This window comes from Phyllostomus discolor, chromosome 5, assembly GCF_004126475.2.
Source record: "Phyllostomus discolor isolate MPI-MPIP mPhyDis1 chromosome 5, mPhyDis1.pri.v3, whole genome shotgun sequence".
NCBI classification, from domain to species: Eukaryota; Metazoa; Chordata; class Mammalia; order Chiroptera; family Phyllostomidae; genus Phyllostomus; species Phyllostomus discolor.
Window position 1 is genome coordinate 129,395,212 of NC_040907.2, and position 23,458 is coordinate 129,418,669.

Here is a 23,458-nt window from a genome sequence, read left to right on the forward strand (position 1 = left end):
TATAGACTTTCTATGGGCCCAATCTTATTCCTCTTATATATAACATTCTGGATTCTGTGACCATTATAAGAAAATTGTTGAAAGAAGATTTTACCCCAGTATAAGGAAGAACCTTTTAACTTATATAACTTTGCACTTTCCCCACAAAGGGAATAGGCTGCCTTCCACAACAGTAAATTCTGTCTCTGAAAGTGTTTGCACAGGAGCTACATGACCATATGCCAAAGAGAAATATGAATAACAATGAGACAGCGACCTTTCTCTCCCATTGAGAGCTAGAATACACTGTGACATCATATTAAAATTAGTTCTATGTAAACAATAAATGTGCTACAATGGAAATCTCACCAAACATCAAACTTTTCTTCATGTTCTTAATAAATCATATCATAGGTAAATTTAAGTGTAATAACTCCTTAGTGACAAGGCCGATTGATATATGGTGAGAAGCTGTCCAAATGGTGAGCTCCTCCCTGAGGTTTCAGATAAAATAGTATTAGAATGTTAAAATATAGCATAGTTTTGGATTCAACACTCTTTACCAGATCAGAAAAAGGTTATGATGAAAAGCACAGTTAAGCCTATGGCATGGTAGACTGATTTAAAGGTGACTGAGAAAATCCCCAGTCCTCAAGTATCTTTTGTATTACTTTCTTTGGCTCTACCATTATTTAGTCCTTCTTTTGGGTAAGTTATGGCCACCTGCATGATCTGATGGAGAGTGAGGGACAGACTAGCCTACTTGGCAGGATTCTACAAGGCCAAGTTCTAGAGCAAAGAATTTCTCACTTGAGACCCTAAGTTAGGGAATGAATGATACCATGTTCTATGCCAAGTGAAAGGATGGCAAGCACATATAAAACTGGCATACAAAACTTGAACTAGGAACCAGGAAAAGGAGGAAAAATGTCAACAGGATGATAGTAATAGTAAATTCATTCAGGAATTATTGCTTACAACTTTTTTTCATAGATCAAATAGGACAGTGAATTTCTTCAAGTTTAAAGGGTCTAGAAAGGACATACATATTAAAGGGCAGAAGAACTGGTGACAGGAAAAGAGGCTCATGAGAAGGGTGCTGATAGAAAAATCAACATATCATAGTTGCCAATATGCAGAACAGAGTTTATTCTTGTATTATTATAATCATAGCTGCATGTGTTTTCCCATACAAATAGGTGTAAGCCTACTTTTTCCCACTCCCATATTTTATGATATAGTTTAATCTTGTATAAAAATGACAAAACATTATGTTCTAGTCTTGTTTTTAAACATAATTGTGAATTTATCTTAATGCCTTTGGTTTTATTTATTTAGGATAATTTAGACTCTGCTTCTGGCTAAATATGTGGCTCCACATCAGTAAAAAGTCTGGTCAGTCATTTCAGTGCAGGTACATTTGTTAACACTTTATTTTTTATTAGTGTCAAATAACTAATTAATTGTTATTGTTGATTTCAATGAATCAAGGTTATATGTTTTATCTGATAACCACAAACACTATACAAAAAAAACCCCAGTATAAACAAAAAGCTAACATATAAGAAAACAAAAAGTAAACTCTTCTCAATCAAGTAATCTAAAAGAAAGAAATGAAAAATCATTTTCTTTCTTTCACACATTTCTTTTTAAAAATATTTTTATTGTTGTTCAAGTACAGTTGTCTCCATTTTCCCCCCACCTCTCCCCTCCACCCCAGCCATCCTCATCTTGCACCCTTGATCCTACCCTGATTTGGCTTGTTCCTGTATCCTTTATAGATGTTCCTCGATGACCCACCCACTACATTCCCCCTGTTATCCCCACCCACCTCCCCTCTGGTTACTGTCAGTTGTGCTTTATTTCAATGTTTACGGTTATTTGATATAGCAACAAGAAAAATAAATTACCTAGGAATAAACCTAACCAAGGAAGTAAAAGACCTACACTCAGAAAACTACGTAACACTGAAGAAGGAAATTAAAGAAGATACAAACAAATGGAAACATGTACCATGTTCATGGATTTGAAGAATTAATATCATCAAAATGCCCATAATACCCAAAGTAATTTATAGATTCAACACAATTTCTATTAAAATAACAATGAAATATTTCACAGATATAGAACAAACATTTCAAAAATTTATATGGAACCATAAATGACCCTGAATAGCCACAGAAATTTTGAGAAAGAAGAGCAAAGTAGGAGGGATCACAATCTCTGATATCAAACTATACTACAAGGCCACAGTACTCAAAACAGTCTGGTACTGGCATATGGACACTTAATTCATGGTGGCATAAAGAGCACAGACATTTTCCTGGTTAATAGTTTCCCCATCACAGATTGGACTGAGTATGTTTCTTCTCTTTGTTTGGCTTTTTTCCCCCTATCTGTACAACAGAAAAGTCCAGAAATTAGTCATAGGTCACAAACTGGTGACCTATGACCTAACGGCAGCCAACAGACTATTAGTTTGGTCAAGACAGTGAGTTTTTCCTAGGTAGGGCACACACTCTCATGGGGCCCCACCACTCCATCCCAACCATGGAGTCACATCCAGACTCTAGTTTGTATTCCCTGCATGTGTTCTAAAAACATTTGAGTTTGTGACTCTAGGATTATACATTTTGTTAAATTTCTTTATGCTTCTAAGATTGTAATTAAAAAACCTCTTTAGGGAATGAATGCTCTTTTCCAACCCAATTAGCAGAGATATGGATGAGCTGAAAGGAGAGTCATACCCGACATCAGGGCTGCCAGCTCTCAGGCCATCTCCCTACACTGTCTCTTTTAATCCCCAACGCACCCCAGTGAGGTACACATGCTCACACATATGATCCAGGTGACAAAACAGGCTTGGAGGAGGTCACATCTTGCACATAGTCAGAAAGCCTATGAATTATGAGAATTGCATTCCAACCCATGTCTGTTTATCTCCAAAGCCTCCTCATGCCAGGATTCCCCTAACTGGGCAGAAACTGTCCACATAGATCCCTTAGATACAGAAGCTTTACACGGGCTTTGAAACATTGTCAAAGTTAGATATACAAAAGGTGTCCCAATATCTCAAACTGTTTTATGAAATATTTCATGTGCATGTTTCTTTCTTTGATGAGTAGGGAATTGCCTTCATGCTGCCAAAGAGCCCCACAAAATTTAGGAATAATTATTATTGGAGGAAACTTGGCTTTCATTTACACATTGATGTGACTTTGGAAAATATGTCACAAATCACTGAAATTAGAAATGTGAAGAGATTTTATTTCTATCACATTTTTTTCTTTGTTTCGTCACATAATATAGCTCTTTTGTGAGTTTGAATTTGTGTAAAGTATCACTAAAACTCCATGTTACTTAATCTGGAAATAATACTTCTTGATTTATCTAGAAAGTTTACCTGACATAGAACAATTCTTGCAAAGAAAAGTTCAGGTATGTCTGAATAAAAGAAGACAGTATTAACATGATCATTAATTTAGTCATGCAGTATTTTCAATTGAGTTTTTTAAAACTTAAATCTGCCATAGAAAATATAGTTAACAATATGTAATAACTACCCATAATGCCAGGTAGGCACTTGGACCATCAGAGGGAACACTTTGTGACCTATATGAATGTCTATCTGCAGTGCTGTACACCTGAAATTAACACAAAATAATATTGAATGAAAGCTGTAATCAAAAAATAAAATAATAAGAAAAAGAAAAAAAAATACAAAGAGATCCAACAACAGAGGCAGAAATCCTGCTTCAGTGTTCCTTTTCTGGCCAGATGTACATGAAGTTAACAACAATTTGAATTCAGTTCAGCTTTGCTTTGCTGTTAAATTTATTCAAAGAAAAAGGAAAAGATAGTTTTTGAACACAAGTGATGGAACATCCAAGCAACAATGATGCTGACATTAGAGCCATTTAACTTTCATTTACAACCTGATAAATAATAAATAAATAATTTGGAATGATAATAGATGACAAAATTAAAAATCCCACATACTGGTATAAGCATAACTTATGGAAATATAGAGGCAAATAATCAGAATAACTGGAAAAGTGGGAAATGATTGACCCTGAAGAATAGGATTTAGGGCTGTTGTTTCATGATGTAAGAGATTGCTATTGTTCTATGTAAACCTTGCAATACTATTTTTTAAAACTATGTACAGATAATTAATGATAGGAATAAAGCCAATGGGGGGGTAGGATTGAGTGTGGGAGGTGGGGGTGGGTGGGGTGGGGGAGAGTGGTGTGGGGAAAATGGGGACGACTGTAGTGGAAAACCAAAAATAAATAAGTGAAAATGATAAAAATAAAATTTTATTTACATTTAAAAAGTGAAGTCTGCTAATACGAAGAGAAACTTTGTGTTTAGGATGATTTCCCTGTTGCACTGGTCACTGGATTGCTGCAGAATAAGCACAGTGACCAAGAAATGTCCAGAAGGAGATGTCAATTTTTAAATGGGGCTAGAGAGAGAGAGAGAGATGGCACATTAAAAATAAATAAGTGAAGTAAAAAAGTAGCTATACGGGGCACCTTTTTGTAATTTTAAAATTTAGGATTAACCAGCATCCTTCTAATTTGACCAAAAGATTGCACCGATGATTTTTTTTTTTACTTAGTGCTCACATTCATGGACAGATATTTTCTGCAAATGCAGTGCAAATTATCATAGGTATATTAAAGCAATTAGGCTGCTGAATTTCACTGTCTGTGAATAAGATGTGGGGTGGGGAGAGAGACACAGAAACTGCTGCCCTTTTCAAATAATTCACAAATGAGCTAATTATATGTCAGATATAAAAGTTGAGGCATTGTGACCTTCAAGTCAACAAAAGACCTTTTCAAGTAAGTCATTCCCATGTACATTAATAAAGTGAACAATGCCCTTCACTATTCACAGTTAAATAATGTATGGCTGTTATTTCATTATATGTAAATGGAAACCAAGCAGTTGGTTCACTGTTGACATCTAAACAAAAACTGTAAGTCCATTTTGTGACGTTTTTCAATGCTGATCCAGAGATGCATCTGCTGTGTGCTCCCACTGCATGCAGCTGGCGTGTGGTTTCTCTGTAGCTAAATGTATTTTGGATTTGAGCAGTACAAACTATGGTGTATTAAAGTAGACAATAATTAGCAAAGACATTTTAGGTGTGTGAGAAAAATGATAGAACAACAAACTTCTTGTGGTGATAAAGACAATGATGTATTTTGTAGATCTGGGAAACACTACCTCTGTACACAGCTACTCACCTGCTACCAAGAGGAATGTTGGTTACGTGAGGGTGAAAGACAAAGAAAAGAATCCTGTACTCTTTCTCCTGGCTCTTTCATGGTATAAAGTATTTGTAAATATTGAACTTAGGTAATGGGCATAAAGTAATTATTTAAAAGAGCATCCATTTCACTGGAAGAATGGAAGTTTCAAAAGCAATAACGTATAAAGGAGTTCAAGTGTCTCGAATGCTTGAATCAAACAGACTGCTAATGTCAACCAGTGCCCAGGAAGTTGTACCGGAAAATCAAGAACAAGAAGAAGATTTAATTATCTTGTATTTGTCCAGCTTTATAGTATATTTGATGCTGAATAAAACATAAATGAAGATGCAGTGATTCTTAATTCAACTTAAGTAGGCATAATGAACCGCTGGGAAATAATAAACCAATTACAAACTTAAAATAAACCACAGTCCTATGAGACTCCAAGAACTTATTAGCATTCAATTCAGAGATACATTTTTTCAGTCCCATAAGAAACTGTAATACTTAACATCTTATTGCGGATTAGATGTTGATACCATGAGATCGTATAGGGTTTACTGATTCAGTTACCAGTCATTCCTTTTGTTTTAAACAATTTTATAGGGCCCTTTGTTGTTATTTGTTTCAATAGATTCTCTGAATACTTTTATCAAATGGATACCACCGGCATCTATGAGAATGCTGTTGTTCATTACTGAGACTTTCAACCTGCGTGTACATGTGCTTGTGTAGGATAACAAATGTTTCTGCATTTCCTTGATAATCTGAAATAATTTTCATTATTTTGGATTGTTTTTAAGGTGGCCAATCTTGCTTGTTCCATGTCAACAAATGAAGATGGGATTAAAATCGTCAAAATTGCAGCCAATCACTTGGAAACTTTGTGTCCACAGGTATGATGACTAAGTTACTGGGTCTTTCACTAAACTAGCTATAAAAATTGTATACAATGCTTCAGACTTTTATACACATAGAAAGATATTTAGATATTTATTTTAAACACAGAAGAATATGGTTTATTCTTTACTAAGCACCTAGTTCTTTATTAAGCACATGGTTCTTATAACACTCCCTAAGGGCCCGTATTAGAGTCTTGTGAGAGGAAGGTATAGTTTGAAATGAAAGCAGTGCTTTGTCCAACAATTTTTACTTGTTTTTAGTCATTACCTATTTTTCAACTTCAAGTAGAACTAAAGAAATGAAATTTTTGCCCGTTTTATCAAAAGAAGGCACAGGTTTCAAAAAAGCCAAGAAATATTTTCCTGTCTGCATTTATTTTTTTGAAATGTGAAGAGAAACACATCTTTAGGGAACTGTTTCTAGACGACTAGTAATCTTGAAGCCATGAATCAAGATACACATAAGGGAAATCTTGATCCCCTTGTGCTAGGAAAAGCAAGAAATAATATGGTTGATTACTTCCTAAAAGAGACCACACAGGTTATAAAGATGTGACATATGATAATGATTAGACTTCAAGTCTTTGGACATCTGCTGAGATGCTCATTTTACTAAAAGTCCAGTATGTGTTAAACCCTTGATTTGCCTTGCTGACAATGTCATCTCTAAGAATACTAAGGAAATAGTAAGAGAGACTGTTTCTTTGGACTTATTATTGATTAACAAGTAAAAACTTGCTGCAGAAGTGGAATCTGGATGACCTTCAGCTGAGATCTCCCAACTGATGTCAGTTTCCCCTGAGGTGCTCCAGGGAACAGAACACTACAGTGAGGTCTCTAAGGGGGCTGGATCACTAATGCTCCCCTCAACAGCATGTGAGAGATGGCTTTTCTCCACATAGTGACCAGCACTTGATGCTGTCATGTTTGAAAATGTCTTTTTGAATTTGAATAGTATTAAATGAATATCATTGGGTTTCCTTTATAATTCTCTGATTAAAAGGAGAACAGTTTTTTTTCAAATGTTTATCAATCATCTGGCTTTCTAATACTGTGAATCACCTAAACCTTTTGCCAACTTTTAGCTGTTTTTCAAAATATTTTTATTGCATTGCCTGGGTTTGTTAAAAATATCTTCTGTTGACTATGGCTTTCCTTCTAACTTTAAAAATAATATTTCAATCATAGAGAATTTTAAGAACTTTAATGAAAATATAGGATCCACTTTTAATCTTTTAATAAATACTTGCTGAGTACCTACCCTTTGCCACATGTCCATTGGTTGGTGCCTTGTTCAGAAATTCTTCTGACAAAAATGTATAATTTCCATATTTTTAAACAGCTTAAAACATTTACATCTTTATTTCTTCTGAAATTTGTTTTTGTTGGGATAGGGATCTATTTTATTTTATTTTTAGAATATTAATCATTGGGCCATAACCATGTATTAAATATTTGATTTGTTCCCAGTTTATGTAAAATGCTGCCATTGTCACACATGTCCACATACATGCTTTACAAATTTCCCATTGGTTTATATATATATATCTGTGTACACACATATTCACATACTATACATAATATACACATATATCTACATGCTTTATATAACATATTATACACCTAATACATATCAAATGTGTGTAATGTTTTACTATTATTTCACATGTAAATATAAATGATAGATAAATGAAATATGTTTTAATATATATGTTTCTGAGCTCAGTATTCTGTTTCACTGGTCGATTCCTTTACTCCTGTAGCAGTACAGTGTCTTAAGGTTTTATACTAATTTTAATATATTTTAGGCAAATTGGCTTACCTTGTTTTTTTCTTTAAATTATTGTTATTATTTTTGTTTTGCTCTTTCATATAACTTTTTAATATCAACTTGTCAATTTCAATAAAAATACATGTTAAAATATATATAGAAAATTCTCAGATGCTTTAAATTTTAGATATTAGATATTCAATATTCTTTAAGATGTTGAACCTTTTCATTAATAAATATGCTATATGAATTTTCACAAACAGACCTCTTTTTTGTCCTTCAGGAATTCCTTAGTTCTATGTTCTTTACTAAAATAAATTCCATAGCTACATGCTGATGGCTTCCAAATTTTTCTCCTTCAGCTAGGCCTCTTCCTAATGACCAGCTTAAATATCTAGTTTTCCCCTTGAAAATTCCACTTTGATATCTAGAGGACATCTAAATACTAGAAAGAAAAAATGGACCTCTGGTGATTCCTTCCCCCTCTCATTTTGCTGCTTCTTCAATCTCACCGATTTTACTGATGGCATGGCATCCATCATGCTGCTCTGGGGAAAAACCTGGGAAGAATCTCCTTTACTTGCTCAGTAAATGTTTACTGAACATACAGCATGTGCTAAATACTATTTATGTGTCTGGAGAAATTTATAAAGAAAACAAGCAGCAAACAAAAATGCTTGCTCTTATGAAGCTTATATTCTAATGATAGCTAATGGTTATTTTTTTCTAACTAATCCATTAGCAAGTCCTATCAATTGCATCAAAAATATTTATCTTGAGTCTATATACTTGTCTGTCAACACCTTAGCTTAGGGCACCATCACCTCTATCTTGAGCCACAGAAATATCATCTGATATAGTATCCATGTTTATATTCATCTCTCTAACCTACTTTCTATATAAAAGCCAAAGTAAAATTATAAAAATGTTTATCATACTAATTGCTTTTCTTAGCTTTTTACAGTAAAATGCAACATTTTTATGGCTGAATGAGATTCTTATATGTTCCTAATGTCTAACTTCCAGCCCCACTCCATGTTACTTTTCTTTTTAATCATTAGATCTCTGCACATTGGTTTTTCTGTTTCCAGTGCACAATGAACGCCTTCCCACCTGCGGGAAACTTGGCAGCTTCCCCATGCTCTTTTCCCTTATGGCCATGTAGACAGTTCCCGTTATGTTCAATTTGTGAGGACTCCGCTCAAACACCATCTTCTCTGAGATCAATCTACTTAAATCACTCCTGCAGCTGTATCATATTATGTCACCAGATTTATTTCTTTTAGAGTCTCTATCACAACCTGTAGTTATATTTTATATTATTTTGTTACTTTTTATTGTATATTTTCCACACTCAAACATAACGGTCAGGAAGGCAATGATTTAGTCTTCCTAATTCACCACTTATATCTTCTGGGTCTAGCAGAAATGCAGCATATATTGGATGTTCAACAAATTTTTGTCCAAAATATAAATGAATGACAGGGATTTTAGAATAATAAATTATTCTATTCATAGAACGCTGCAAGGCTTTTTGGCAACATCTTTATAATGCTTTTCCTAACATTGTGTGTCTTCTTTTTGACAACATAAAAACACAGTATAATTAGTTTGAATTGTAACTAGTGAAAAAATTCTTAAAATGACAGATTATAGTTGCTAGCCAATGATGAGCCCACTATTGGTGGGCTGCAATGATCTGCTCGTGACCTAGTTCATTTCAGTGTTTACTAGTGATCTGATAAAATTATAGAATAACATTGTTAAAATTTTTAGTGAAAAGTAAGAGGATAAAGGAAACACATTAGCCAAAAGAATCCAGTCACAACAATTTGGGTATTCTAGAATATAGACTAAATCTCAATATCCAGGTGAAATATACTAACTATATTTCATCTGGATACTGATGACCACATAAAGCACTCTAAAACAAATTTCAAAGATACAGAATGGAAGAAATATGGCTTAACAAAAATTTACCCTCCAAAAAGCTTGCAGGTTTTAGTTGATTGTAATTTCAATATGAATGAAGAGTATGGTATGGCTGTCATAAAAATGAACAGGATTTAAAATTTTTAATAAAAGAATAAGTTCTAAAAAGTATTTTCAATATTCTCTATAATTGAAAATCATTTTAAACACTGTATAACTTTTATACAGTGCAGCCTGGATTTCAGAATTTGTATGTCTGGAGTGTACTCCATTGTGTGTATGTGTGTGCACACACAGTTGTGTAAGGTCTAATCTTATGATATGTATATTGAAATAAGGTATGCACATGTATTTAGGTGTACTAATTCCATCTCCAGACCTGTGTTGCACAGATGTGCATGTACATATATATGCACAACAGTCTATAAGCAAGGTTTTTATGCAGCTTTAACTGTAATAACAAAAGCTAAGTCAACCTAAATGTCTGCTGGGAGTAAGTTGGCTCAATGTTATGTTTTAGCATGGAACATATCTAAGATAAAGGAAAAAGGCAAATTTCAGATGAATATGTATATTATAACATATACTTTGGAAAATGAGATTAATAGAGCCATATGTGTATGTAGTCATATAAAAGTTTTAAAAAGGCCCTCATGAGAGTTTTTTGAAGTGTTTAATGTGCAGATTTTATTGCTTTAAAATTTATCATTCTATTTATAGTATTTTTCCCATTATCATTTAATCCCCTTATAGCCCCCTGCCCCCCGGCAATTACCACACTGTCGTCTAAGAGTCCATTTTCTTTTTTGCCTAATCCCTCCACTGCTACCCTCCCTTTGCCCTAGCTGTCATACTGCTCTCTATCTATGAGTGTCTCTGTTTTGCTTGTTAGTTCAGTTTGTTCATTAGATTCCACATATGACTGAAATCAGACAGTGTTTGTCTTTCTCTGACTGGCTTATTACACTTGGCATAATGTTCTCCAAGTCCACCCATCTATCCTAAGGGTAAAACTTTCTTCTATTTTATGGCCAAGTAATATTCCATTGTGTAAATATTCCATAGTTGTTTTATCCACTCATTTACTGATGGGCACTTGGGCTGCTTCCATATCTTGGCGATTGTAAATAATGCTGCGATGAACATAGGAGAGCTTATGTTCTTTTGAATTAGTGATTTGGGTTCCTTTGGATATATTCCCAGAAGTGGAACCACTGGGTGAAAATGCAGTTTCATTTTTAATTTTTTGAGGTATCTCCATACTGGTTTTCACAGTGACCGCACCAGTCTACATTCCCACCAACATTGCATGAGGGCTCCCTGGGTTCCTTTTTCTATGCATCCTAACCAACACTTGTTTGTCGATTTATTGATAATAGCTATTCTGACAGGTATGAGGTCATATCTCGTGGTATTAGTTTGTATTTCTTTGATGATTAGTGATGTTGAGCATCTTTTCATGTGCCTATTGGCCATTTGTATGTCCTCTTTGGAGAAGTATATCTTCAGAAGTGTCTATTCTTTGCCCATTTTTTAATTGGGGTATTTGATTTTTTTGGTGTTGTGTTCTGTAAGTTCTTTATAAATTTGGGTTATTAACACTGTACCAGTTGTATTGGCAAATATGTTCTCCCATTCTGTGGGTTGTCTTTTTATTTTGTTGATGGTCTTCTTTGCCGTGCAAAAACTTTTTAGTTTGATGTAGTCCCATTTGTCTATTTTTTCTTTTGTTTCCCTTGCCTGGGGAGATATGTCAGATAAGATATTTCTATGAGCCATGTCAGGGATTTTGCTGTTTATGTTTTCTACTAGGACTTTTATTGTTTGGGGTCTAACATTTAAGCCTCTAATCAATTTTGAATTTATTCTTGTGAGTCATGTAAGATGGTGGTCTAGATTCATTTTTATTCATGAATATGTCCAATATTCTCAGCACCTTTATTAAATACAGTATTTTTAGCCCACTGTACATGCTTGATTCCTCTCTCAAATGTTATTGACTATAAAGGTGTGGGTTTATTTCTGGATCTCTATTCTGTTCCACTGATCCATGTGTCTCTTTGTATGCCAGTACCATGCTGTTTTGGTTATTATGGCCTTGTACTATAGGTTGATAATGAGTAGCATGATCCCTCCAACTTTGTTTGCCTTTCTCAGGATCGCTGTTGCTATATGGGGCTGTTTGTGGTTCCATATAAATTTTTGAAATATTTGTCTTAGTTCTGTGAAATATGTCATTGGAATCCTGATAAGAATTGTATCAAATCTCTAGATTACTTCGGGTAGTATGGACATTTTAATGATGTTAATTCTTTTATCCATGAACACGATATGCACTTCCACTTATTTGTATCTTCTTCAATTCCTTTCTGCAGTGTCTTATAATTTTTCTGCGTACAGTTTTTTTACATCCTTGATTAGGTTTTCTTCCTAGGTATTTTATAATTTTCAGAGCAATCATAAATGGCATTGTTTTCTTAATTTCTCTTTCTGTTAGTATATTATTGACATATAAAAATGCAACTGATTTCTGGATATTAATTATGTATGTACTAGTTTACTGAATTCATTTATCAGTCCCAGTAGTTTTTTGGTGGAATTTTTGGGGTTCTTTGTGTACTGTATCATGTCATTTGCATATGAAGACAGTTGTACTTCTTCCTTTCCAATATGGGTGCCTTTATTTCTTCCTTTTGTCTGCTGTGGCTAGGAATTGCAGTACTATGTTGAATAAGACAGGTGAAAGTGGACATCCTGTCTTGTTCCCAAACTTAAGGCAGAGGCTTGTAGTTTTTGCCAGTTGAGTATGATGCTGGCAGTGGGTTTGTCATATATGGCCTTTATTATGTTTACACATATTGCTTCTATTCTCACTTTGCTGAGAGTTTTTATCACAGAAGGGTGCTGAATTTTTTCAATAACTTTTTCTGCATCTATTGATATGATCATGTGGTTTATCCTTCATTTTGTTTATGTGGTGAATCACATTTACTGATTTATGAAAGTTGTACCAACCTTGCATTCCCAGAATAAATACCACAAGATCATGATGTATCATTTTTTGATGCATTTCTATATTATATTTGCTAATATTTTGTTGAGGATTTTAGTGTCTATGTTCATTAGGGATATTGACCTTTAATTTTCTTTTTTTCTTTTTTTATATATATTTTATTGATTATGCTATTACAGTTGTCCCATTTCCCCCCTTCACTCCCCTAAACCCTGTACACCCTCTCCCACCCATATCCCCCCTTTAGTCATGTCCATGTGTCACACTTATAAGTTCTTTAGCTTCTATATTTCCCATACTATTCTTACCCTAACCCTATCTATTTTCAACCTACAATCTATGCTACTTATTCTCTGTAACTTTTTCCCCTCTCTCCTCCTCCCACTCCCCTGTTGCTAACCCTCCATGTGATCTCCATTTCTGTGGTTCCATTCCTGTTCTAGTTGTTTGCTTAGTTTCTTTTGGTTTTGCTTTAGGTGTGGTTGTTAATAACTGTGAGTTTGCTGTCCTTTTACTATACATGTTTTTTCTTTATCTTCTTTTCTTAGATAAGTCTCTTTAAAATTTCATAAAATAAGGGCTTGGTGATGATGAACTCCTTTAACTTGACCTTATCTGAGAAGCACTTTATCTGCCCTTCCATTCTAAATGAAAGCTTTGCTGGATAGAGTAATCTGGGATATAGGTCCTTGTCTTTTATGACTTGGAATACTACTTTCCAGCCCCTTCTTGCCTGTAAGATCTCTTTTGAGAAATCAGCTGACAGTCTGATGGGAACTCCTTTGTAGGTGACTGTCCCCTTATCTCTTGCTGCTTCTAGGATTCTCTCCTTTATTTTAATCTTGGCTAATGTAATTATGATGTGCCTTAGTGTGTTTCTTCTTGGGTCCAACTTCTTTGGGACTCTCTGAGCTTTCTGGATTTCCTGGAAGTCTATTACCTTTGCCAGAATGGGGAAGTTCTCCTTTATTATTTGTTCAGATATGTTTTCAATCTGTTGCTCTACCTCTTCCCCTTCTGGTACCCCTATAATTCGGATGTTGGAACGTTTAAAGATGTCCTGGAGGTTCCTAAGCTTCTCATTTTTTTGAATTCTTATTTCTTCATTCTTTCCTGTTTGGTTGTTTCTTTCTTCCTTCTGGTCCACTCTATTGTTTTGAGTCCCAGTTTCCTTCCCATCACTGTTGGTTCCCTATGCATTTTCCTTCATCTCTTTTATGGTAACCTGCATTTTTTCATCTAATTTGTGACCAAAGTCATCAATTCTGTGAGCTTCCTGATCACCAGTGTTTTGAACTCTGCATCTGATAGGTTAGCTATCTCTTAGTCACTTAAAAGGATGAGTCCTGGGGTATTGATATGTACTTCCGTTTGAGCCATCTCTCTCTCTCTCTCTCTTTTTTTTTTTTTTTTGGTCTGGTTGCTCTTGTTATGGTGAGGGGCAGAGCCTTAGGTGTTCACTGGGGCTGGACACCCCAGTCGCTTGATTGTGACATTGTATGTGGGGGCGGGGCCGGGGAGGGGGCAGGAGGGAACAAGGGTGGTAGTTCCATTCTCCTGGGACCTCAGTCCCTTCCCTGGGATCCTGCACGCTCTGCCCTGGTCCACAATTGCTGCCTCACTGGGTCTGCCAGCTGCCACTTGCGTACTCACGGTCCACCTGCTGCGATCTTGTGCACCCCAGATGCCTAACGTGCTCCCGGTTGCTTGATGCACCCAGTTCTCCCTGTTCTCCATGTGTCTTGACCTGCGCCCAGCTGCTCCTCTCCGCCCCTCCTACCGATCTGGATGAATGGGTCTGCTTTAACTTCTTGGCTATCTGACTTCCATTCAGATAAATTCTCTATCAGTTCTGGGTGTTATTCTGCCTCTAAACTGTTGTTGTTCTAATCTTGGTTGTGCGTGGAGATACAGTGTATCCACCTATGCCTCCATCTTGCCGGCTAATTTTCTTTTTTTTGTAATGTCTCTATGGTTTTCAAATTAGGATATTGCTGGCCTTATAAAATGAGCTTGAGAGTCTTCCCTTGTCTTGAATTTTTTGAAATAGTTTGAGAAGGAGAGGTTAATTCATCTAAGAATGTTTGGTAAAACTCACCTGTGAAGCCATCCAGTACAGGACTTTTTTGTTGTTGTTGGGAGTTTTTGGATTACTGGTCAATTTCAGTAGGCATAGTCTGTCTATTCAGATTCTCAGATTCTTCCTGATTTAGTTTTAGAAGAGTGTATGTTTCTCAGAATTTATCCATTTTGTTCATGTTTCCCAGTTTGTTGCCATATAATTGTTCATACTATTCTCTTACAATTCTTTTATTTATTTGGTGTCAGTGGTTATTTCTCCTCTTCCTTTTCTTATTTTATTTATTTGTGTCCTCTCACTCTTTTTCTTGATGAGTCTGGTTAAAAGTTTGTCAATTTTGTTTATGTTTTCAAAGAACCAGGTCTTGGATTCATTGATCTTTTGCATTGTCTTTAGACTCTATTTCATTTATTACTGGTCTGATCCTTATCATTTCCTTCCTTCTACTGACTCTGGGCTTTGTGTATTGTTATTTTTCAAGCTACTTTAGGTGTAATATTAGATTTTTTTAATTGAACTTTTTTTTTTTGAGATAGGCCTGTAATGCTATGAATTTCCCTCTTAGGACTGCTGTCCCTGCGTCCCCCAGATTTTGGATTGTTGTGTTCTCATTTCCATGTGTTTTAAGGTATCTTTTGATTTCTTCCTTGATCTCATTGTTGACCCATCCATTGTTGAATAACATGTTATTTAGCTTCCATGTCTTTGAGTGTTTTTCGGTTTAGTTTTTGTGATGGATTTTTAGTTTCATAGCATTGTGGTCAGATGCTTGATATGATTTTGATCTTAAATTTATTTAGACTTGTTTTGTGTCCTAACACGTGGTCTATCCTAGAAAATGTTCCATGTGCACTTGAAAAGTATGTATATTCTGCTGCTTTGGGGTGGAATGCTCTGCAGATATCAATTGCATTAATTCCATCTAATGTGTCATTTAAGGCCACTGTATCCTTGTTGATTTTCTGCCTTGAAGATCTATCCATTGAAGTTAATGGGGTGTTAATATCTCTGAATATGACTGTGTTTCTGTCAGTCTCTCCCTTTATGTCCATCAAGATTTGCTTTACATATTTTGGTACTCCTATGTTGTGTGCATAAATGTTTACTAGGATTACATCTTTTTTTTTTTTTGGATTCTTCCCTTTATCATTGTGTAGTGTCCTTCTTTGTCTCTTACTATATAGCCTTGGTTTTAAAGTATAAGTTATACTTTAAGTATAAGTTATACTTGGTTGTCAGTTATAAGTATTACTACCCTAGCTTTTTCTTTCTTTTTATTTGCATGAAATATCTTTTCCTAACCCTTTACTTTTATTTAGTCTGTGTGTCTTTTGATCTGAGGTGGATCTCTTAGAGGCAGTATATGCATGAGTCTTGCTTTCTTATCCGTTCAGCTTCCCTATGTCTTTTGGTTGGAACATTTGAGCCATTTACATTTCAGGTGATTATTAATAAATATGTATTTAGTACCATTTTATTGTTAGACTGTTTTCCTCTTTTTTTCTTTCTCTTTTTTTTTCTTCTTCTTAAAACAAGCCCTTTAACATTTGTTGCAGTACTGGTTTGGTGTTAAAAAATTCCTTTAGCTTTTCTTGTCTGGGAAGCCCCTTATTTCTCCTTCAATTTAAATGATAGCCTTGCTGTGTAAAGTAGCCTTGGTTGTAGTTCCTCACTTTTCATCACCTTGAATATTTCACACTACTCCCTTCTAGTCTGAAATGTTTCTGTTGAGAAATCAGATGACGGTCTAATTGGTACTCCTTTGTATTGAATTACCTGCTTTTCTCTTGAGGCTTTTAGGGTTTCTCTCCATGTTTTTAAGCCTTTCCATTTTGATTATGATGTATCTTGCTGTAGGCCTCTTTGGGTCCAACTTGTTTGGGATTCTCTGAGCTTCCTGGACTTGTGTGTCTTTTTCCTTCACTAGATTAGGGAAGTTTCGGTCATTATTTCTCAAATAGGTTCTCAATGCCTTGCTTGCTCTCTTCTCCTTCTGTTATTCCCATGATGTGGATGTTGTTATGCTTCATGTTGTCCAAAACGTTTCTTAGTCTCTCCTCATTTTTTTTAAAGATTTTATTTATTTATTCTTAGAGAGGGAAGGGAGGGAGATAGAGAGAGAAAGAGAGAGAGAGAGAAACATTAATGCGTGGTTGCTGGGGGTTATGGCCTGCAACCCAGGCATGTACCCTGGCTGGGAATTGAACCTGTGACACTTTGGTTCACAGCCCATGCTCAATCCACTGAGCTATGCCAGCCAGGGCTCTCCTCATTTTTTTTTTTTACATTCTTTTTTCTCTTTGTTGTTCTGCTTGGCTGTTTTTTTTTCTATCTTGCCAAATCTTTGATTTGATCCTTTGTTTCATCTAACCTACTATTTATTCCTTCCAGTGTATTATTTATTTCAGATATTGCATTCTTTATTTCTGACTGGTCCTTTTTTATAGTTTCTATGTTTTTCTTTTTGCTGTTGAAAAACCATATACTTATTTCTCTAAACTTTGCATCTGATAATTACTTGCCTCCATTTCACTTAGTTCTTCTGGAGACTTCTCTTGTTCTTTTATTTTGAACCTGTTTCTTTGTCTTCACATTTTGGCTGCTTCTTTGTATTTGTTTATTAGGTAGATCTGCAAGGACTCTGGTGGAGTCCTTTATCAGATGGTGGTTGTGATAGGCCCTGGGAAACCTGTTTAGAGCTATCAGCAATCAAGAACATTGGCTCCCTCTGCTGTGTCTCCTTATTGTAGAGAAATGAAGGCTGCACATTGAGGCCAATTTTTACCAGCACTAGGCCTGGGGGAGGGCTAGCTCCCAGAGATCTGCCTTAGTTGTTAATCAGTGATATAGCCTAAAGCTGTACTCAGCCGTTTGGCTTAAGCTCCACAAGGTGGGGCAGATTAATTCCTATGGGAGGGGCTATTGCTTCCCCTTAGGCTGATGCCACTTGGAGGGGTGTGCTCTGCCTGACAAAGATGGCTCCTGCACATGGGGAATAACTCAGCACAGGGATTTTGGCAGCTCTTCCTTCAGTTCTCTTTCCACAGCCACCAGTCCCAGGCTTTCCTCAAGTGTGTCTAGTCCACTCTGACCTCCCTTTGCTAGAGACCAGGGTAAGTGACTGAAAATGGAATTTTGTGTATCGGTGCTTTAAGAGGCTCTCTGTATCTCCCTCCCTCCCTCCCTGGTAGACAGAAACTCTGCTGTTTTTCACAGATGGATGTTTTGTCTGGGTTCTTTTTCTGGGTTGGTGCTATATGCTGAGGAGCCCAGCTTGGGGTTTTGACCCCATACTTCTTGGATGGAGCCCCCCGGCTGCTGAAATATTCCTCCGGGATTTCAGCTGCCCAACCAGACCTGGTACACCTCTTCCACAACTAGTCATGTTGTGGTGAAGTAGTTTCTTCTGTCTGTCCATATTTACAAGGCTTCTCTCCTGCTAGTGTTCAGTTGGTTATTCAGGATGATTTGGGAAGAGGTTAATGTAGCTTCCACTTCCTCTTTACTATCTTGGGTTTCAAAATTTATCATTTTTTAAAAGAACAGTAATTTAGGTTCAAGCTTCAAAAATGTGGTGGTTTCCTGGCAATGAACCTGGGCTTGAATAAGGACTGTCAGAGGACTTGAACCTGGGGCTTGATCAAAGGCTAAAAGAGAGTGCTCACCACTGGAGTGTCCTTCACACTGCTACCTGGATGGTCTTTGTGCTTTCATTCATAGTGAGGAAGCCCCTGAGGGCTACCAGGACAGGGATGGAATCCTCTGGGTCGCATGAGAGTTTTAATAGTGATTACTCCTGAGAAATAAGACTGAGGACAAAGAACAAGTAAGAGTACTTTTACATTTTCTCTTATTTCTTTTAGGACTCTTAATTTTACTAGAAACAGGTCCTTTATTGATTTTTAAGCAAAATCCAACCAATTAAAAGTTTTCTGTATTGATTATGAAGTGAATGAAGTTGACAAAACACAGCATCAGGAGGAGCAGATAGGGTAGCACGTAATTCCTATTTGATCAATATGGTTGAATTCACCTGGGTGTCAGTGAGTTGGATCATTCTGGTTCTTACTGTGCCTAATGGACTGCAACCACAATGTTTCCCCAGTTACAGATGTCACACTGCAAAATAGAATTGTCACTTGGAGCATTGGGGCAGAGGATATCTGAAATAATGACATTTCTTGAAACTGTCACATAAAAAATTTATAAAAGCAACAGGGCCTTTTTAGCTAGGAAAAAGGTACGACTTGTAGAAACATGATCACTGTCATCAAATCTTTAAAGGGCGATGATGTGAAAGACTTCATTCTGAAGCACCCTGAGGGCAGAACTATAACCTATGACCAGAAGCTAGGAGGACACAAATCCATCTCAATATAGTATTAGTTTTCTAACCAAAGTATCCTGGAAGTAAGTGACTTTGTGGAGAAGGAAGGATTTGGAATTTTTCGAATCCACAGATGTTTAAACACAAGGAGGGTGATGATTTGACTAAGCTATTGTATTATGGGTACAAGCCTTTGTGGAGAAATTGGCCTACCAGCCTTTTGAAGTTCAATTCTAAGATCCTATAATGGATTTTCTTTTACACAAAGGAAAAAAAATGTGATCTTGGTGATAGCCTTGCTGGAGTGCTCTGCTTGTTTGAACACAACCTGGAGGAAAGATAAAGCTATAGGGATTAACTTTTGTTACATTTTACTAGTTGACTTTGAAAAATATTTCAAACTAAACATTTACATTTGCATATGGCATAAAAATGAGAAAAATTCAAGGTTCTAAAATATGTTGCTAATTTGGATAAATGTTTGAAAACTTGTAAGCTAAAATTTAATAAAGTTAAATATAAAGTCAGGGCCTTAGGTTAAGTAAAATCTATTGCACAAGTGGATATAAAAAGCATTGCTCATCAGAAGCACCGGGACATCAGAGTTTAGCAGGACATTTGTTATCTAGTTCGAGGAATTCCAGGCACTGGTCCATGTAAGCATTTTCATGGTCTCTTGTGAACTTAGATCAGTGTAGTTAGCTTTTTTCACAAAATAAAATTTATTCAACTTTTATTAGAAATCTATGTACTTTCTACTTGTTTGATATTCATCTTAAACATTTGATTTAGGAAATAATAAAAGTAGATACCTTTTCATATTATTCTTTCTTTACTTGGCAAACTAAAAATCTCCCAGATCTATTTCAGTCACTTTTCTTTTCCCTCTATTTTCTTCTTTCAAAAATAGTTGTGGGTAAAAAAAAAATACAGTTATTTTCTTAAAATAGTTGTTGCCTGAAAAATTCCAAAAAGTAAAAATACTAATTCAGGACACTCACCTCAGTGGTGTGGCATGGGAACCACTTTACAGCTAAAGTAATTATGAAGCTTAGCTTGTGAAGCAGGGGAAATCCCCAATGCACTTGGTATGAGGATGGCCATGTCTAGAGTACTATGCTGTACTCAGGCCCTGCAGTTAAGGGATAGGCAGGAAAGAATGAGTTGTTTTAAGCCAGAGTGAACTACTACCTAATCACTGGACATGTTTAAACAAAAGACAAATAGGCTGAGCCTTGTCAGAGATGCTAGAATACGAATTTTGTTATTGGGTGGTAGCAGCATGAGATCATCTTATATGGTCTTTCTAGAAATAAGATGTTTAATTATAAAAATCATAGTGAGACCTGAGACATTTTCCTTCTGGTGACTACACTTACAGTCAGGCAGGCAGGTTCTCTCACAAGTGCTTACATTTTTCAAAAGCAGGTCAAGTTTTCTAATCACTGTCACACTTAAATCATTATCTAGTACAGTTTTTGTTGTATCTTCTTCAGATTATCTTGGTTATCAATTAGTGTCTAATGACCAGACAGAGCTGAAACATCTTTCAGAAGTATCGAGTCCATTTTCAGTGATGTGCTTGAGAATATATCTTCATAAATTGCTTCTTGGAACTCTATTATTTCTAAAAGGGTTATATATTGAGTGTGTTGAGAAGTTGGAAGGAAAGTCAAGGTTGCTCAAGACATAGAAGCTTATGAAGTATTAGAAAAACCCAACAAAGTATCTGGGGGACAGTGTACACTTGTATTCATATTTAAACATGGAACAATATAACCTCCTTGAGGGTAGGGAATTTTGGTTCACTGATGTCTTCTAAGAGTAATGCCTGACACACAGTATGTACTCAGCACATGCGGAGTAGGGCAAAAATAGGTTTACAGTTGTACATGAAACACAGGGTTTATTCTTATATTATAATTTATTAATTATTGTATTATTTTCCATACAAACAACTACAAATCTATTTTTGCCCCATCCTGCATTTATGGAGTGAATGACTATATCAGCATGAACTTATTTTGCATTGCAGACATTGGCAGGTAGATGCTGAAAGCCAGTACTATTCCTCTTTCTCCTTTGTTCTTTGGGAGGTGTAGAAACTCCCGATTTCTAACCAAGTAATAAAAAATCTCAATGTGACACTTTGTCGGCTTGAAGTACTAGTCATGTGAAGTGACTGACATTATCTCTCTCTGCGTGGACAAGATTGTTTTGTTATAACAGCAGCTTCCTCTGATTAAGTTATGATGTGTTACTGTATTTAATACACTCTTCAGTTAGGGTATTGCACTATCTCTTTCAAATGGAAAAACATGTTCTGATTTGTATGAGGTTTTTGTTTGTTTTTGTGATCAAGCAGCTGTCATATCTATGAATTGAAAGCATTTAATTTTCTAAGTATCATGCTCTAGGGAAGCAGATTTGTTTTCTTTCATCTTCTGTGGGCCATAATGATGGATGTTTCATTTTCAACTTAACAATATAGGGCTCAACTAATCAATTTGAAATAATCATATTCTTTAAGAATCTCCTGGTGTACTTATGAGAATTATGACAGGCTTTTTACAAATATACCTAATTTATTTCTTTTCAGAGCAGGAAAAAAAAGGTTTTAGAAACCGAGTCATACGATCCTTTTTTAAAAAGCTGATTATGGTTAATTAATTGATTCTCAAGACTGTGTGGGGTAATTTAAGACTGGGAGCCTAGGACCAGTCTCTTTCCTGTGGTGCTGTGATATTTGTGAGAAGAGACAGTCAGTGCTTGAGTGTAGCTACGAACACAGTTGCTTTCTAAGCCTGGAAATTAAGCTCTGTATTATTCTATGATCATTATTCTTTATTCTGCCCCAGTTACACAGTCTTCCACTCCCTTCCACTCACTTCAAGGATCATTCCATTCATCAAATAGTTGCTGAACACCTACTGGGGCATCCATGAAGCTAGGGTGAGCCAGGGGTAGGGAAAAGATTCATGGGGTACCCACTGGAGCACATCTGAGGAATAAGGTGGGGTTTAACTAGGAGGGGATTTATCTAAGAAAATCTGACATGGTGTGTCCTGGAAGAAAGAACAGAAGTTGTGGAAAAGAAGTCATACCCATTGAATATTAGTGGGGATATGGGGGTCAAAAATTAAATAATGACTTAAAAGTAACCAGACAGGATTAAACATGCTTTAACCTGCAGACTGAAGCAAGAATATTAAAATCGAGCACAAACCAGAGAATTTATGCCTGAGCCTTCATTTACGCTCACAGCACATTTCATAATATTAAGCATGTTAGCATAAAGTGTCTGCGCCAGCCTTGGCAATGACCTAGTTACAGAAGAAAACAAAGATGGAGCTTTGCTTACGTGCATTAAGCTTCCAATGAGAAGGAAAAATGTATTACCTGGGTAGAAATAAAGAGGTATTAGAGATTAATAGGTTGAAATGCCATGGGGGTTAGTCAGAAATTTGTGTCAAAGGATTCAAGGAGAACTGTCATAAAAGTAACATTTTCTATGGGCCTTAAAGGATTAGCAAGATTTGGGCATTTAGGAAAATATGAAAAGGGAATTTTAGGTGGAAGATATGGGAAAGTATGTAAGAGAAATGGAAAAAAGTGAGTCATTACATCTGCCAAAGTCACATTGTTTTTTTTTTTTTTTTTTTTTTTTTTTTTTAACAGGAGAACTTCTGGTACTTTGGGTAGAACAATTCTTTGTTGTGAAGGAAAGTCAGAGTAGTGGAGTTCTATATGCCAGAAAACCCAGAGTCCAGGGCACCATGTACACAACTACCACCTCCCAGTCTTTGTGATTACTGAGAATGTCTCCACACATTCCCTAGTGTCTCCCAAGAGATTCTCCTTCTGTGCCGTGTGAGAGGTGGTAGGGCATAACCTGAAGAAAAGGGAGAGGTTGGACACTTGGCCGAAACACAGGTTGTGGCCCTTACTGCCAAGTCAAGGAATTTAGATTTGGATTTAGTAGAGAATAGCAAGTCACTATGACTACTTGTGCTTCTGGTGAAATAATCTGGAAACTACATGCAAACTCAGTGACTGAAGGGATAGGTAGAACCAGTGAAGAGATTATTTAATATTATATAAGAATTCAGATTTTGAATAAGGGACATAGGAATAAAAATTACAGATGGAACCATTTATAAATGGACTATACAAACTGGAAATTGAAAACA

The 23,458-nt window shown here is 35.9% G+C and overlaps 1 protein-coding gene across 2 annotated transcripts in view; it reads left to right on the forward strand.

The window, feature by feature from the left end:
• CTNNA3 (catenin alpha 3) overlaps nucleotides 1-23,458 on the forward strand; it is a 1,497,017-nt gene that overhangs the window by 912,059 nt on the left and 561,500 nt on the right. For both annotated transcript variants that reach the window (XM_028513307.2, XM_036026898.1), the window contains exon 10: nucleotides 6,047-6,139. In XM_028513307.2, the coding sequence (XP_028369108.1) occupies nucleotides 6,047-6,139 (93 nt within the window). The remainder of the gene's footprint in view (nucleotides 1-6,046; nucleotides 6,140-23,458) is intronic.